This window comes from Mobula hypostoma, chromosome 2 (genome assembly GCF_963921235.1).
Source record: "Mobula hypostoma chromosome 2, sMobHyp1.1, whole genome shotgun sequence".
Classification (NCBI taxonomy): Eukaryota; Metazoa; Chordata; class Chondrichthyes; order Myliobatiformes; family Myliobatidae; genus Mobula; species Mobula hypostoma.
In genome coordinates this window covers 123,210,481-123,223,347 of record NC_086098.1, presented here as the reverse complement: position 1 = coordinate 123,223,347, position 12,867 = coordinate 123,210,481, and the positions used below count along the sequence as shown (strand labels likewise).

The 12,867-nt window shown below is 42.4% G+C and overlaps 1 protein-coding gene across 7 annotated transcripts in view; it reads right to left on the bottom strand.

The window, feature by feature from the left end:
- LOC134342449 (serine/threonine-protein kinase MRCK alpha-like) overlaps positions 1-12,867 on the bottom strand; it is a 623,460-nt gene that overhangs the window by 178,860 nt on the left and 431,733 nt on the right. For all 7 annotated transcript variants that reach the window (XM_063040586.1, XM_063040588.1, XM_063040587.1 and 4 more), the window contains one exon: positions 10,410-10,657. In XM_063040586.1, the coding sequence (XP_062896656.1) occupies positions 10,410-10,657 (248 nt within the window). The remainder of the gene's footprint in view (positions 1-10,409; positions 10,658-12,867) is intronic.

Here is a 12,867-nt window from a genome sequence, read left to right as displayed (position 1 = left end):
AACTTGTTATACCACAGATTGAGCATTCCATTTCATTCTGGATGATCCTGGATTAGCTGCAGAAATGATTTACTAAAATGGTTCCAGGGATGAGGGATTTCAGCTGCCAAATTCACTGGAGAAACTAGGAATTTCTGACTGAAACATAACATTTGAGAGTCTTGGTACAACTTCATGATTGGCTTAAAAGGAGTAAATAAAGGGGAATTGTTAACATTAATAAGTAGTCTAATAACCTACGTGACACACAGTTAAGAGTTACAAGCAGAAATATATGGATGATGTAATAAAAATATTTTTACATAGATGATCTGGAACTCACCACCTCTTAGGTTGACATAACCAGACAATTAAAGCTTTCAAGAGAAAAACATGATGAGCAGCTGAGGGAAAATAATTTGTAGGCATATGGGGAAAGTATCTATTTATCATTGAATCAGGTTTATTATCATTGACACACAGTATATGGTAAAGTGTGCTATGTTGTGCTATTATAATAAGAAATATAGATTGTAATCTAGGGTAATAATAGAGCAAAAAAATAGTGAGATTCATTGACTGTCCAGAAATCTGATGGCAATGGGAAGAAGCTGTTCCCAAAATACTGAGTGTCTTCAGGCTCCTGTACCTCCTTTTTGGATGTTGGGGTCCTTAAGAAAAGATGCTGCCTTTCAAAGGCATCACCTTCTGAAGATATCTTCAATGGTGAGGAGGCTAGTGCCTATGATGGAGCTGGCTGAGCTTACAACCCCTGCAGACTTCAATTCCGTTTCACAGCCCATCTATCCAAGACAGTGACGCAACTAGAATACATCTAAAGAAATGTGCTAGACTCTTTGGTGACATACCAAATCTCCTCAAACTCTTAATGAAATATAGCTGCTGTTTGCCATCTTTGTACTTGCATCAATGTGTTGGGTCCAGGGACCCGGATAGCTCTTCGGAAATGCTGAGACCCAGGAACTTCAAACTGCTCATCTTTTCCACTGCTGACCCCTTGACAGGGACTAGAGTGTGTTCCCTCGATTTCCTTTCCTGAAGTCCACAAGCAATTCCTTGGTCTTACTGATACTGTGTACAAGGTTGTTGCTGCAATACCACTCAACCAGCTGCTCAAACTCACTCATGTCACTCACTCACGCCTCCTCGTCACCACGAGATTTTTGTTGACCATGGTTTTGTCATCAGCAAATTTATAGATGGCATTTGTGCTGTACCTGGCACACAGTCATGGACAGAGAGAGGTACGGCAACGGACTAAGCATGCACCAGTGTTGCCTGTCAGTAAGGAGAAGATCTTATTTCCAATCCACACAGACTGTAGTCTCCTGAAATGGAAGTCAATGATTCAGTTGCAGAGGGAAGTACAGAAGCCCAAGTTTTGAAGCTTATAAATTAGTACGAGAGCAAATGAGACCAATGGCATTGTTCTAACAGTATTAAGTTATCTTTCTTGCCAAAATGACTATTTTAATATATGATTTTAAAACTACTCCCTGAATCAGAACATCTGCCTCATTTTTCTACATAATAATTCTAAAAATTAGTAATGGGAGCAGGTAGCTTGATGGAGTTTAAGAAGCTTTTAGATAGACATATGAACATGAAGGGAATGGACATATATGGATGATAAACCCCACAGGACATTTAGTACAAATTGATATGAAGATCAGCATAACATCATGGGCTGATGGCCTGTCCGGCACTTTACTGTTCTATTTTCTATGTACTCCATGGTGGCACAGCACATTTAGGTCTGCAGTACTGACCTTAGAGGTAGATCACTGTCCACCCAAGAGCATCCTCATGTTCCATGTAGAGTCTACCAATTTTATATTTCTTTATACAACACCCTAAAGGATTTAAAATTAGCCTACTTAAAACCATTTGACATGATGCTTAATTAAAGCAAGCCATTGAAACCGTAACCTATGCCTTTAGTTGATGAAATTAGTTGAGTGGTAGTGACACCAGTGCAAACTGTACATGAAGTGGTTGGAAAAATGGTTCCAGTAGCCTTTCCTTTGGCTATTTTTTTCCCCATTCATACTCAATTGCATTGAGTCATGCAGGATTTATCAGTATGAACAGGCTAAGAACTCTATGAAAGACAGATGTTCCAACTTCAAAGTACTGCCAGCAGACTGTCATTTAATGATAGCACCATCAGCATCCTGGAGACTGTACCCAGAGGCTGCCTTCATTGTTGCCAGAGACTTTAATAGAGCATCGTTCTCTAAAGTATCTCCATAGTTTTGTCAACACATCCAGGTCAGAACACAGGGAGAGAGCATACTCAACCACTGCCACTCTCCCTTCTGCAACACTTACAAAGCACTCCTCCATCCACAGTTTGGGAAGTCAGATCACTCTCCATCTTGCTTCTGCCGATGTACAGGCAGAAGCTAAAACAAGAGGCAGCCATTGTTCAAACTGTCCACTGTTGGTCCAACCAATTGGTCTCCATGCTACAGGACTCCTTTAATGATGTCAACTGGAATTCTTTCATGATGAGGATGTCTCCAAGTTCACTGATGGGGGTCACAAGCTTCATGCAGAAGTGCATCAAGGATGTTGTCCCCCAAAAGTCAGTCAGGGTCTATCCAAACCAAGAACCCAGTATCAACAGTTCCATGCGTGCTACACTAACCGCGTGAGACAGAGCTTACACTGCCGGTAACCAATAGGAACTGAAGAAATGCAGCCACGATCTATGCAAAGTCATCAAGGCAGCAAAATGACAATAGAGGGACACATCTCTCCACCAACAACACATGCAGCTTATGGCAGGGTCTGTATACCATCGCAGACTTCAAAGCTAAGCACAATGGTGCTGCCAACGTCGCTGCCTCTCTCCCAGATGAGCTAAACCTTTTTTTATGCTCAGTTCAATATCACCAACACTGAGCCCCCAAGGAGAGCTGCCAAAGCGACCTGCACCTTGGTAATCTCTTGAGGCTGAAGTACACAAGTGTTTCCAATGAGTGTTCAGTCGCAAGGCTGCAGGACCAGACAACAACCCAGGGCGGGTACTTAGGATGTGCACAGCAAAACTGGTAGGAGTGCTTACAGACATTTTTAATCTCTCCCTCTCCCAGTGTAGAGTGCCCTCCTGCTTCCAAACATTCACCATTGTTCCTGTGCCTAAAAATTCCAAGGAAACATGTCTGAAAGACTGGCATCCTGTCACACTATCAATAATAGGCAATGCTTTGAGAGGCTGGTCAAGGACTACATCTGCAGCTTGCCACCACCCACACTGGATCCCCTACAATTCGCATACCAATACAAGCGATTAACAGGTAACGCAATAGCCACAGCTCTACACATCGTCCTCACACATCTGGAGAAGGATGCTGATGTGGGAATGCTGTTCTTGGACTACAGTTCAGCATTCAACACCATAATTCCCTCCAGGCTTGTCAAGAATCTCAGAAATCTCGGCCTTCACCCTGCCTTGTGCAGCTAGATCCTGGACTTCCTGTCAGGTCACTGGCAGGTGGTAAGAGTGGGCTCCCTCACCTCTGCCCCTCTACACAGGAGACCCTCAGGGCTGTGTCTTAAGCTCCTCCCTTACGCTCTGTTTACCCATGACCATGTCACCACCCACAGCTCCGATCTGCTAATTAAATTTGCTGATGATACTACTGATTGGTCTTATCTCAAATAATAACAAAGCAGCCTACAGAGAGGAAGTCATCAGCCTGACACAGTGGTGTCAAGAGAACAACTCTCCCTCAATGTTGCAAAAACAAAGGAGCTGGTTGTGGACTACAGGAGGAATGGAGACAGGTTCACCCCTATTGACATCAATGGATCTGGGGTTGAAAGGGTGAACAGCTTTAAGTTCCTCAGTATACACATCACCAAGGTTCTCACATGGTCTGTACATACCGACTGCGTAGTGAAAAAAGCACAACAGCGCCTCTTTCACCCAGATGGTTGAAGAAATTGGGCATGAGTCCCCAAATCCTAAGGACTTTCTATAGGAGCATAATTGAGGACATCCTGACTGGCTGCATCACTGCCTGCTATGGGAACTGTAATTCCCTCAATTGCAGGACTCTGCAGAGAGTGGTGCGGACAGCCCAGCGCATCTGTAGATGTGAACTTCCCACAATTCAGGACATTTACAGAGACAGGTGCGTAAAAAGGGCCTGAAGGATCATTGGGGTCTCGAGTCACCCCAACCACATACGGTTCCAGCTGCTACTATCTGGGAAATGGCACCACAGCATTAAAGCCAGGACCAACAGGCTCTGGGACAGCTTCTTACGCCAGGCCATCAGACTGATTAATTCATGCTGATACAATTGTATTTCTATGCTATAAATGACTGCCCTGTTATACACACTATTTATTACAAATTACTATAAATTGCACATTGCACATATAGATGGAGACGTAACGTAAAGATTTTTACTAATGTATGTGAAGGATGAAAGAAACAAAGTCAATTCAATTCTCTTTCTTGTTCCTTCCACCTCAGTCCTTGAAAATAATAACTTAGAAAAAGCATAACAACTAATTTGAAAGAATAAGAAGGCGGATTCCCTACTAAAATCTGCTGCTAGAATAAGTTTACCATTTAATAAAGGCAGAAGTGCAGCCTTCCACTTACTGGAGCTTTAATGCCAGCATTCCTACGCCCCAGGCTGGGAAATCTACTTACTGAGGCTGTGCCAGTTTAGACTTGCTCTGAGAACAGCAGTCTCATAAAAATGAAAGGGAAAAATCACTTGGTTTGGAAAAAATGAAGATTTCCAGCATTTATAATGATTGTAAAACAGTTGGTTTCATATTTTAAAAGTTAATAAAGTAATAATTTTAATTTTTAACATTTTTTCTAAAACAGATCTTGAGTAATTTTAAATATATGAAGGTCAGACATTCAGAAATATATAATAAGGGTGGCTGTTTTGGCAGTGGGTGAGCCCTCAGGGAGGGCTTTACTGCATGCCCACCTATTTTGGCTTTGACTTATTGTGATAAGGACATCGTAATTCTGCCAGGAGATATAGATAAAATGGGTGAAAACCTGGCAAATGGAGCTTAATGTGAGGGACTGTGCATTTCAGCAAAAGGAGATTATTATCCAAATGGAGAGAGACTATAAATAAGTTAGAGGGATCTCAATTTTTTCGAATATTTTATCATTGAGGTTTACTAGGAACTGGCACAGAAGAACAGCTGAACCCAGCATTGATCACCTTGATCATGTTGAATGGTGACACAGGCTCAAGGGGTCTGAGAGCCCAATTTTAACTTCTACTTTCATGTTCTCGTGTTTGTGAAATGAATTGGTTGGCATGGATGCCATGCAAAACAACATTTTTCACTGTACCTTGGAACATGTGACAAGAATAAACCAATTTACCAATTTGTTTGGTCACTGTTGATGAACTGTTACACTAATAGAAACGTGAATTGCATGGTTAAACTAGGCCACACCAATATAATGGGAGAAAAATTCTCAATGGAGGAAGCAAGTCACCAGCTGAGCTTAGGATCACTAGCTGCTAATCACTCTACAGAACATAAAAAATGCCAATCAGCACCTTGTGACTGATCTACCACTGAATACAATCAAAGCAGGTCCAATCTTGTCCCTAGTGTCTTTTTCTGCTATGCCCCCATGTTTTTGACCCCCTTGCATCTTAAATACATGCAATGAACATATTCTATTTCAGAGTAGAATATATCCATTGATAGCCTGTATAATTCTCTGGTATTGATAATACTAAAAGATTCAGATCCCTAAGAGAAGGAATTCTTCCTTATCTTCTTCATTGGGTGACACCTTATTCTGAAATTACGCTCCATGGTTCTAGAAAAGTCACTTAGTGAGTATCCAGCCTGAGATACCCCTCAGAATCTTACACTTCAATAAAAAAATCTCATATTATATAGATAATTATACTGATGAATATAGACCCAGCTTTTCTTCGTACAGGAATTGACCCTCTCTGTATAATATCCACAGAAGCACATTCTTCACCACTGTGCTGCCATACAAAACTCCAATCTGCTGATAAAATTTGCAGATGGCACTTTATTGTTCGGCCTTATTTCTGGTGGTGACGAGACAGATTATAGAGGAGATGTTAACACCCTGACAAAGTGGTGCCAAGATAATAACCTCTCCCTCAATGTCCAAAAAAACAAAAGAGCTTATCGTGGATTACAGGAGGAACGGAGACAGGCTCACCACAATTAACATCAATGGGTCTGCAGTTGAGAGGGTGAGTAGTTTCAAGTCCCTCGGTATACGCATCACTGAAGATCTCACCTGGACTGTACACATCGACTATGTGGCAAAAAAGGTTCACTTGCGCCTCTTCCACCTCAGGTGATTGAAGTAGTTTGGCATGAGCCACCAAATCCTCAAAACCTTCTACAGGGGCACCATTGAGAGCATACTGACTGGCTGAATCTCTGCCTGGTATGGGAACTGCACCAGCCTTGAATGCTGGGCACTGCAGAGAGTGGTATGGACAGCCCAGCGCATCTGTGGATGTGAACTTCCCTCCACTGAGGACATTTACAGCAGCAGGTGCGTAAAGAAGGCCTGAAAGATCATTGAGGACACCAGTTACCAGAACCATAAACTGTTTCAGCTGCTTCCGTCTGGCAAACAGTACCACAGCATTAAACCCAGGACCAACTGGCTACAGGACAGCTTCTTTCTAAAAGCTATTAGACTTATAAATTCACATGTCTATACATGGTGACGGAGTCATAACGCAAAGATTTTTACTCCCTCACATTGTGGGACAGATGTAAGATTTAAATAAATTCAAATTCTTCCCTATATACTAATGCCAAGTGTGTACACTGTAGTCCAGGTGTATCTACAGGACAGAATCTAAAGCGCAACTACCTCATGCCAAACCATTTAAACTGCCTAGTCCCATCGATTTGCACCCAGCCCAAAGCACTCCATACCCCTCCTACCCATGTACCCATCCAAGCTTCTCTTAAATGTTGAAACTGAAATCACATCCACCACTTGCGCTGGCAGCTCATTCCAAACTCTCACCACCCTCTAAGTGAAGAAGTTTCCTCTCAAGTTCCCCTTAAAAATTAACCTATTCAATCTTTCCTTATAACTCATGTCCTCCAGTCCAGGCAACATTCTCGTAAATTTTCAATATTACTTACATCTTTCCTGTAGGCAAGTGACCAAAACTGCACACGAAACTCCAAATTAGGCCTCACCAACGTTTTATAAAACTTCAACATAACATTTCAACTCTTGTACTCAATACTATGATCTATGAAGGCCAATGTGCCAAAAGCTTTCTTTACAACCCTATCTACTTACAAATGACTTTGAAAGAATTATGGACTTGTACTCCCAGATCCTTTAGTTCTATTGCATTCTTCAGTGCCCAACCATTCACTGTGTAAGACCTACCCTAGTTGGTTCCTCCCAAAGAGCAACACCTCACACTTGTCTACATTATATCCCATCTGTCATCCTACAGCCCATTTTTCCAGCTGGTCCAGATCCTAATGCAAACTCTGATAGTGTTCTTCACTATCCACTACACTCTCAATCTTGGTCTCATCTGCAAGTTTGCTGATCTAATTAACCGCGTTATCATCCAAATTGTTGATATAAATAACAAACATCCCAGCACGATCCCTGCTGCACTCCACTGGCCACAGGACTTCAGTCAAAAAGGTAACCATCTACCACCACACTCTGGCTTCTCCCACAAAGCCAATGTCTAATCCAATTTACTAACTCATTTTGAATGCCAAGTAACTGAGCCTTCTTGAGCATCCCCCATGATCTTATCAGATGCCTTGCCGAAGTGCATGTAGTTAACGTCTTACCTTCATCAACTTTCCTGGTAACTTCCTCGAAAAACTTCATAACATTGGTTAGACACGACCTACCCACACAAATCCATGCTGACTATCCCTAATCAGTCCCTGTCTATCCAAATACTCATATATACAGTTCCTTAGGATACTTTCCAATAACTTTCCCACCACTGATCTCAGACTTAATGGCCTATAATTTCCTCCTTATTCTTGGCAGCAGAAAGGCGTAAAAACAGACGTGCGTGACTGTTTCGCCGAGCATCTACGTTCCGTCTGTCAGAACAAACAGAATCTCAAAGTGGCCACCCATTTCAATTCCACTTCCCATTCCCATTCTGATATGTCCATCCATGGCCTCCTCCACTGCCAGGATAAGGCCACACTTTTTGGAAGAACAACATCTTATATTCCGTTTGGGTAGTCTCCAACCTGATGGAATGAACTCAAATTTCTCAAACTTTCAGTAATGCCTCCACCCCCCCTCACCACTTCCCATCCCCTTGTCCCTCTCTCTGTTATCTTCTTGCCCGTCACCATCTCACTCTGATGCTTCCCCTCCCCCATTTCTTCTTTCTTCCATGGTTCTGTCTCTTTCACCATTTAACTTCCTAGCTCTTTGCTTCATCCTTCCACTTCCAAGTTTCACCTGTCACCTGACGTTTCTCTCTCCCCTTGCCACACCTTTCAAATCTACTCCTCAGCTTTTTTTCTCCAGTCCTGCTGAAGGGTTTCAGCCCGAAACATCAACTGTATTTTCTTTTTCCATAAGATGATGCCTGACCAGCTGATTCTTCCAGCATTTTGTGTGTGTTACCCAGAACACCGAGCTGCCAGTCCTGCCCCTCCTGCGACCAAGTCTCACTAACTTACTAATGGCTGTAATATTAAATTCTATGTGCTGACCAATGCCTTTCCTACAATACTTCTTGCACTGAAATATACACAACACAGATCATTAGTTCCACCACGTTCAACCTGTTGTCTGTCTGTGGTCTTAATAACATTTCTCCACAACCTGTTCTAGCACTCTGGTTCCCATCCCCCTGCAAACCTCCCCCCTCCCACCCCCACAGTTATCAAAACATCCTTTGTTTTATACCCCATACATTTTGTAATAAAGGGAAACATTCTATTAAACTTCCTAAGTACCTGCTGCATCTGCATGCTAACATTTTGTTTCATGTACTAGAAACCAAGATTCCTATGTATTGCCACATTTTGTAGTTCTGATTAGTTTGCTTTTTTATTCTTTCCAAAGTGAAAAATCTCAATTCTCCCTCATTGTATGGCATCTGCTAACTTAGAAACATAGAAAACCTATAGCACAATACAGGCCCTTCGGCCCACAAAGCTGTGCCGAACATGTCCTTACCTTAGAAATTACCTAGGGTTACCCACAGCCTTCTATTTTCTTTGAGCTCCATGTACCTGTTCAGGAGTCTCTGAAAAGACCCTATCGTATCCATCTCCACCACTGTCGCCGGCAGCCCACTGCACGCGCTCACCACTCTGTGTAAAAAAAACGTACCCCGACATCTCCTCTGTATCTACTTCCAAGCACCTTAAAACTGTGCTCTCTCGTGCTAGCCATTTCAGCCCTGGGAAAAAGCCTCTGACTATCCACACAATCAATGCCTCTCACGCCTCTGTCAGGTCACCTCTCATCCTCCGTCGCTCCAAGGAAAAAAAGGCCGAGTTCACTCAAACCATTCTCATAAGGCATGCTCCCCAATCCAGGCAACATCCTTGTGAATCTCCTCTGCACCCTTTCTATGGTTTCCACATCCTTCCTATAGTGAGGTGACCAGAACTGAGCACAGTACTCCAAGTGGGGTCTGACCAGGGTCTTATATAGCTGCAACATTACCTTTTGGCTCCTAAATTCAATCCCACAATTCATGAAGGCCAATGCACCATATGCTTTTTTAACCACAGAGTCAACCAGCGCAGACCCGAGATCCCTCTGATCCTCCACACTGCCAAGTCTTACCATTAATACTATATTCTATCATCATATTTGACCTACCAAAATGAACGACCTCACACTTATCTGAGTTGAACTCCATCTGCCACTGCTCAGCCCAGTTTTGCATCCTATCAATGTCCCATTGTAACCTCTAACAGCCCTCCACACTGTCCACAACACCTCCAACTTCTCCCTACCCACCTCTTGGCAGGCACCCTGTCCTCCTCAGACCTCACTAACCCACTTAACTTTGTAACATCAGCACATCTGTTGACAGTATAATTAGTCTTTTTCTTCAAATCATTTTTATAGATAATCAATAGTTGCAGTACCAGCACTGATCCCTGTAACACTGATTGGAAATCCAAAGGTGACTTGTAATTCTAGGCACACTTTTCTCTTAGTCACTCTCCTATATATTGCAATTGTCCCAAAGATGTGAAAGGTGCTTTGTTGCTACTTATATATGTGTTACATTTTCTTTCTGCCTTTATTCTGCAGCCATTTGAGCTAGTGCCAAGTAAATATCTGCAGCTGATTCAAGCAGAAAAGTCTTGTTCCTGGTAACTTTTCATTGTGGGAAGCGGTCAAGAGAATCTAGTGCACTTACCTTTCCCTCCTAGTTTTTTCTAACTTGTCTTTTAAAATCATTATTTCCTTCTTGAGGGTGAGATGCTGTCCTTCCCCATCCCGAAGTTCCTTCTTCAAGTTCCTGATCTCAGTACCATGCAGGGTTTCCCGTTTAGACAGCTCCTCCTCATAGAACACAGTCTTTTTCTCCAAGTCAGCTTTGAGCTTTGCCACTTCCTGTTGATGCTCTGTACTGCTCACACCAGGGGATCGTCCAACCTGCTTTTGCTGTTAACAAAAGGTATTTGGAACTGTAATAATACAACCAGTTACATGCCATATGCCCAATATCAAAAAACTTTAACATCCTATATTCAATTCACAGTTATATTGTGATGACCAAATCAATTTATGAATTTTCTTGCTTTTAGACAACATAAATCCAAAACGTCTCGCACAATTTCATACCTCAAACGTGCTTCTGTGTACAAATGTCATATCTAGAAGCTGGTCCCAATTATGTGTCCATTAAACAGATCAAACTTATATTTTACTGCTCATTTAACTGTCCCAGTAGTAAGGAACTGCTGCACTGTTAGAGGTTCTAACTTTTAATCATGGATGTTTGGCTTAACAGATTTAAGAGTCGGTTGGACTTTGACTTCTATAGGCAACTTTTAGTATTCCTAATCAATGCTAATGTTTTAAACAATGCCAGTTGAAATAGATATTCTGGTGGATTCTTGCTGTAAGAATGGACAAGATAGCTGCTACACTTCAGAAAAGAAACAGTTCATTGGCTGAGAATAGGCTCAGGCCAATTCAGCCAGCAATCAAACTGATGTATTTGTTGAACCGGCCTTAATCCCATTTAACCAACCTTTTCTCTTTGTAGGGCCTAAAAAATAAAGAAACAGATTGTTACTTTGACATTCACCGAGCCTTGAAAGTTTTGGTGGCTAGCTCCGACATAGCAACTTACTAGGTATCTCTACAATTTTTTATCAGTATTGTGTTTTCAGTGTTAACATAATGTAAGCTGTAGAATTCAATACACAAAGGGATGACTTCCTTGGTGAAGACAATCTGCTAACCAGTAACATCACAGAATCTTTTACATTAATTTGTGATCAATGTTTTGATTTAACATTTCATCTAGATCAGGGGTGTCAAACCACCAGCCCGCAAAGGGGTCCAATCCGGACTGCGGGATGATTTTGGGGAAAAAGAAAGTATATTCACGGCCATTTATGATGTATCTGTACGGCAGCCGCTCTCTCTCCCACCGCTGTCTGTGCCACCTGCTGCACCGGCAGCTTGCCCTGTGTACTTAGAAAACAATAGGCGGCAGTTCACCACCCGCTGTGGATAAACACCTACCACCCTGCACTGAAGACCACTAGGGCCCCACTTACGTCGTCAGGCACAGTATAAACACACAGAATACTCAGGTGAGTAACACCTGTAGCAAGGCTGAGACTGTTTGGTGCTGTGGTTCAAAATGCTTTCCAAGAAAAGAAAAGTTGACATCGAAGGTCGGATATTCAATGATAATTGGAAAGATCATTTTTTTCTTCTGTGAGGTCAACGGCAAACCTGTTGTGTCTGATATGCTCGCAACAAGAGGCTGTGGCAAAAGAGTACAATATCAAAAGACACTATGAGACGTCACACAGAGAAAAATGTTACAAATATGCAGGACGACTCAGAATGCAAAAGGTAAACGGGCTTGAAGCAGCTCTGAAAAAACAGCAATCAGTGTTCACCAAACGTTGAGAGACTCATGATGGACCTGTCAAGGCCAGCTATATTATTGCCAACAAAATAGCTGCTGTGTCGAAGCCGTACTCAGGGGGGGAACTCATCAAAGCATGCATGCTGATGGCGGCTGAGCTGGTGTGCCCTGAGAAGAGACAGGCTTTTGGTAATATAAGCTTGTCAAGAAATACTGTGGCAGAGAGAATCGGGGACCTTACAGGAGATTTGAACAGTCAACTAAAAGACAAAGTAAAGTCATTTATTGCCTTCTCTATTGCAACTGAGACACGACTGATGTAGCTCAATTGGGAATATTTATTCGTGGTGTTCATGCACCTTTGACTGTCACCGAGGAGTTTGTGGGGATGGTGCCCATGACAAACAGCACAAGGGCGAACGATGTTTTCTCCAGCCTCATCGAGGCCTTGAACAGACTGGGGGTTAACTGGAGTCATGCTGTCAGTGTGGCAACAGATGGCGCACCATCCATGGTCGGGAAAAAGGCAGGTGTTGTTGCGAAACTCAGAGAAAGTTCAGACAGAGAATTCACAGCAGGAATTCTCTAATTTTCATTGTATTATACACCAAGAGGCATTATGTAGCAGCAGCCTGAAAATGGACAACATCATGGATGAAGTAATCAAATCAGTTAATTTTATTAGAGCCAAGGGACTCAACCATCAGCAATTTGACACTCTTTTGTCCGAAAGTAATACTGAACACGGCCTACCCTACCACAC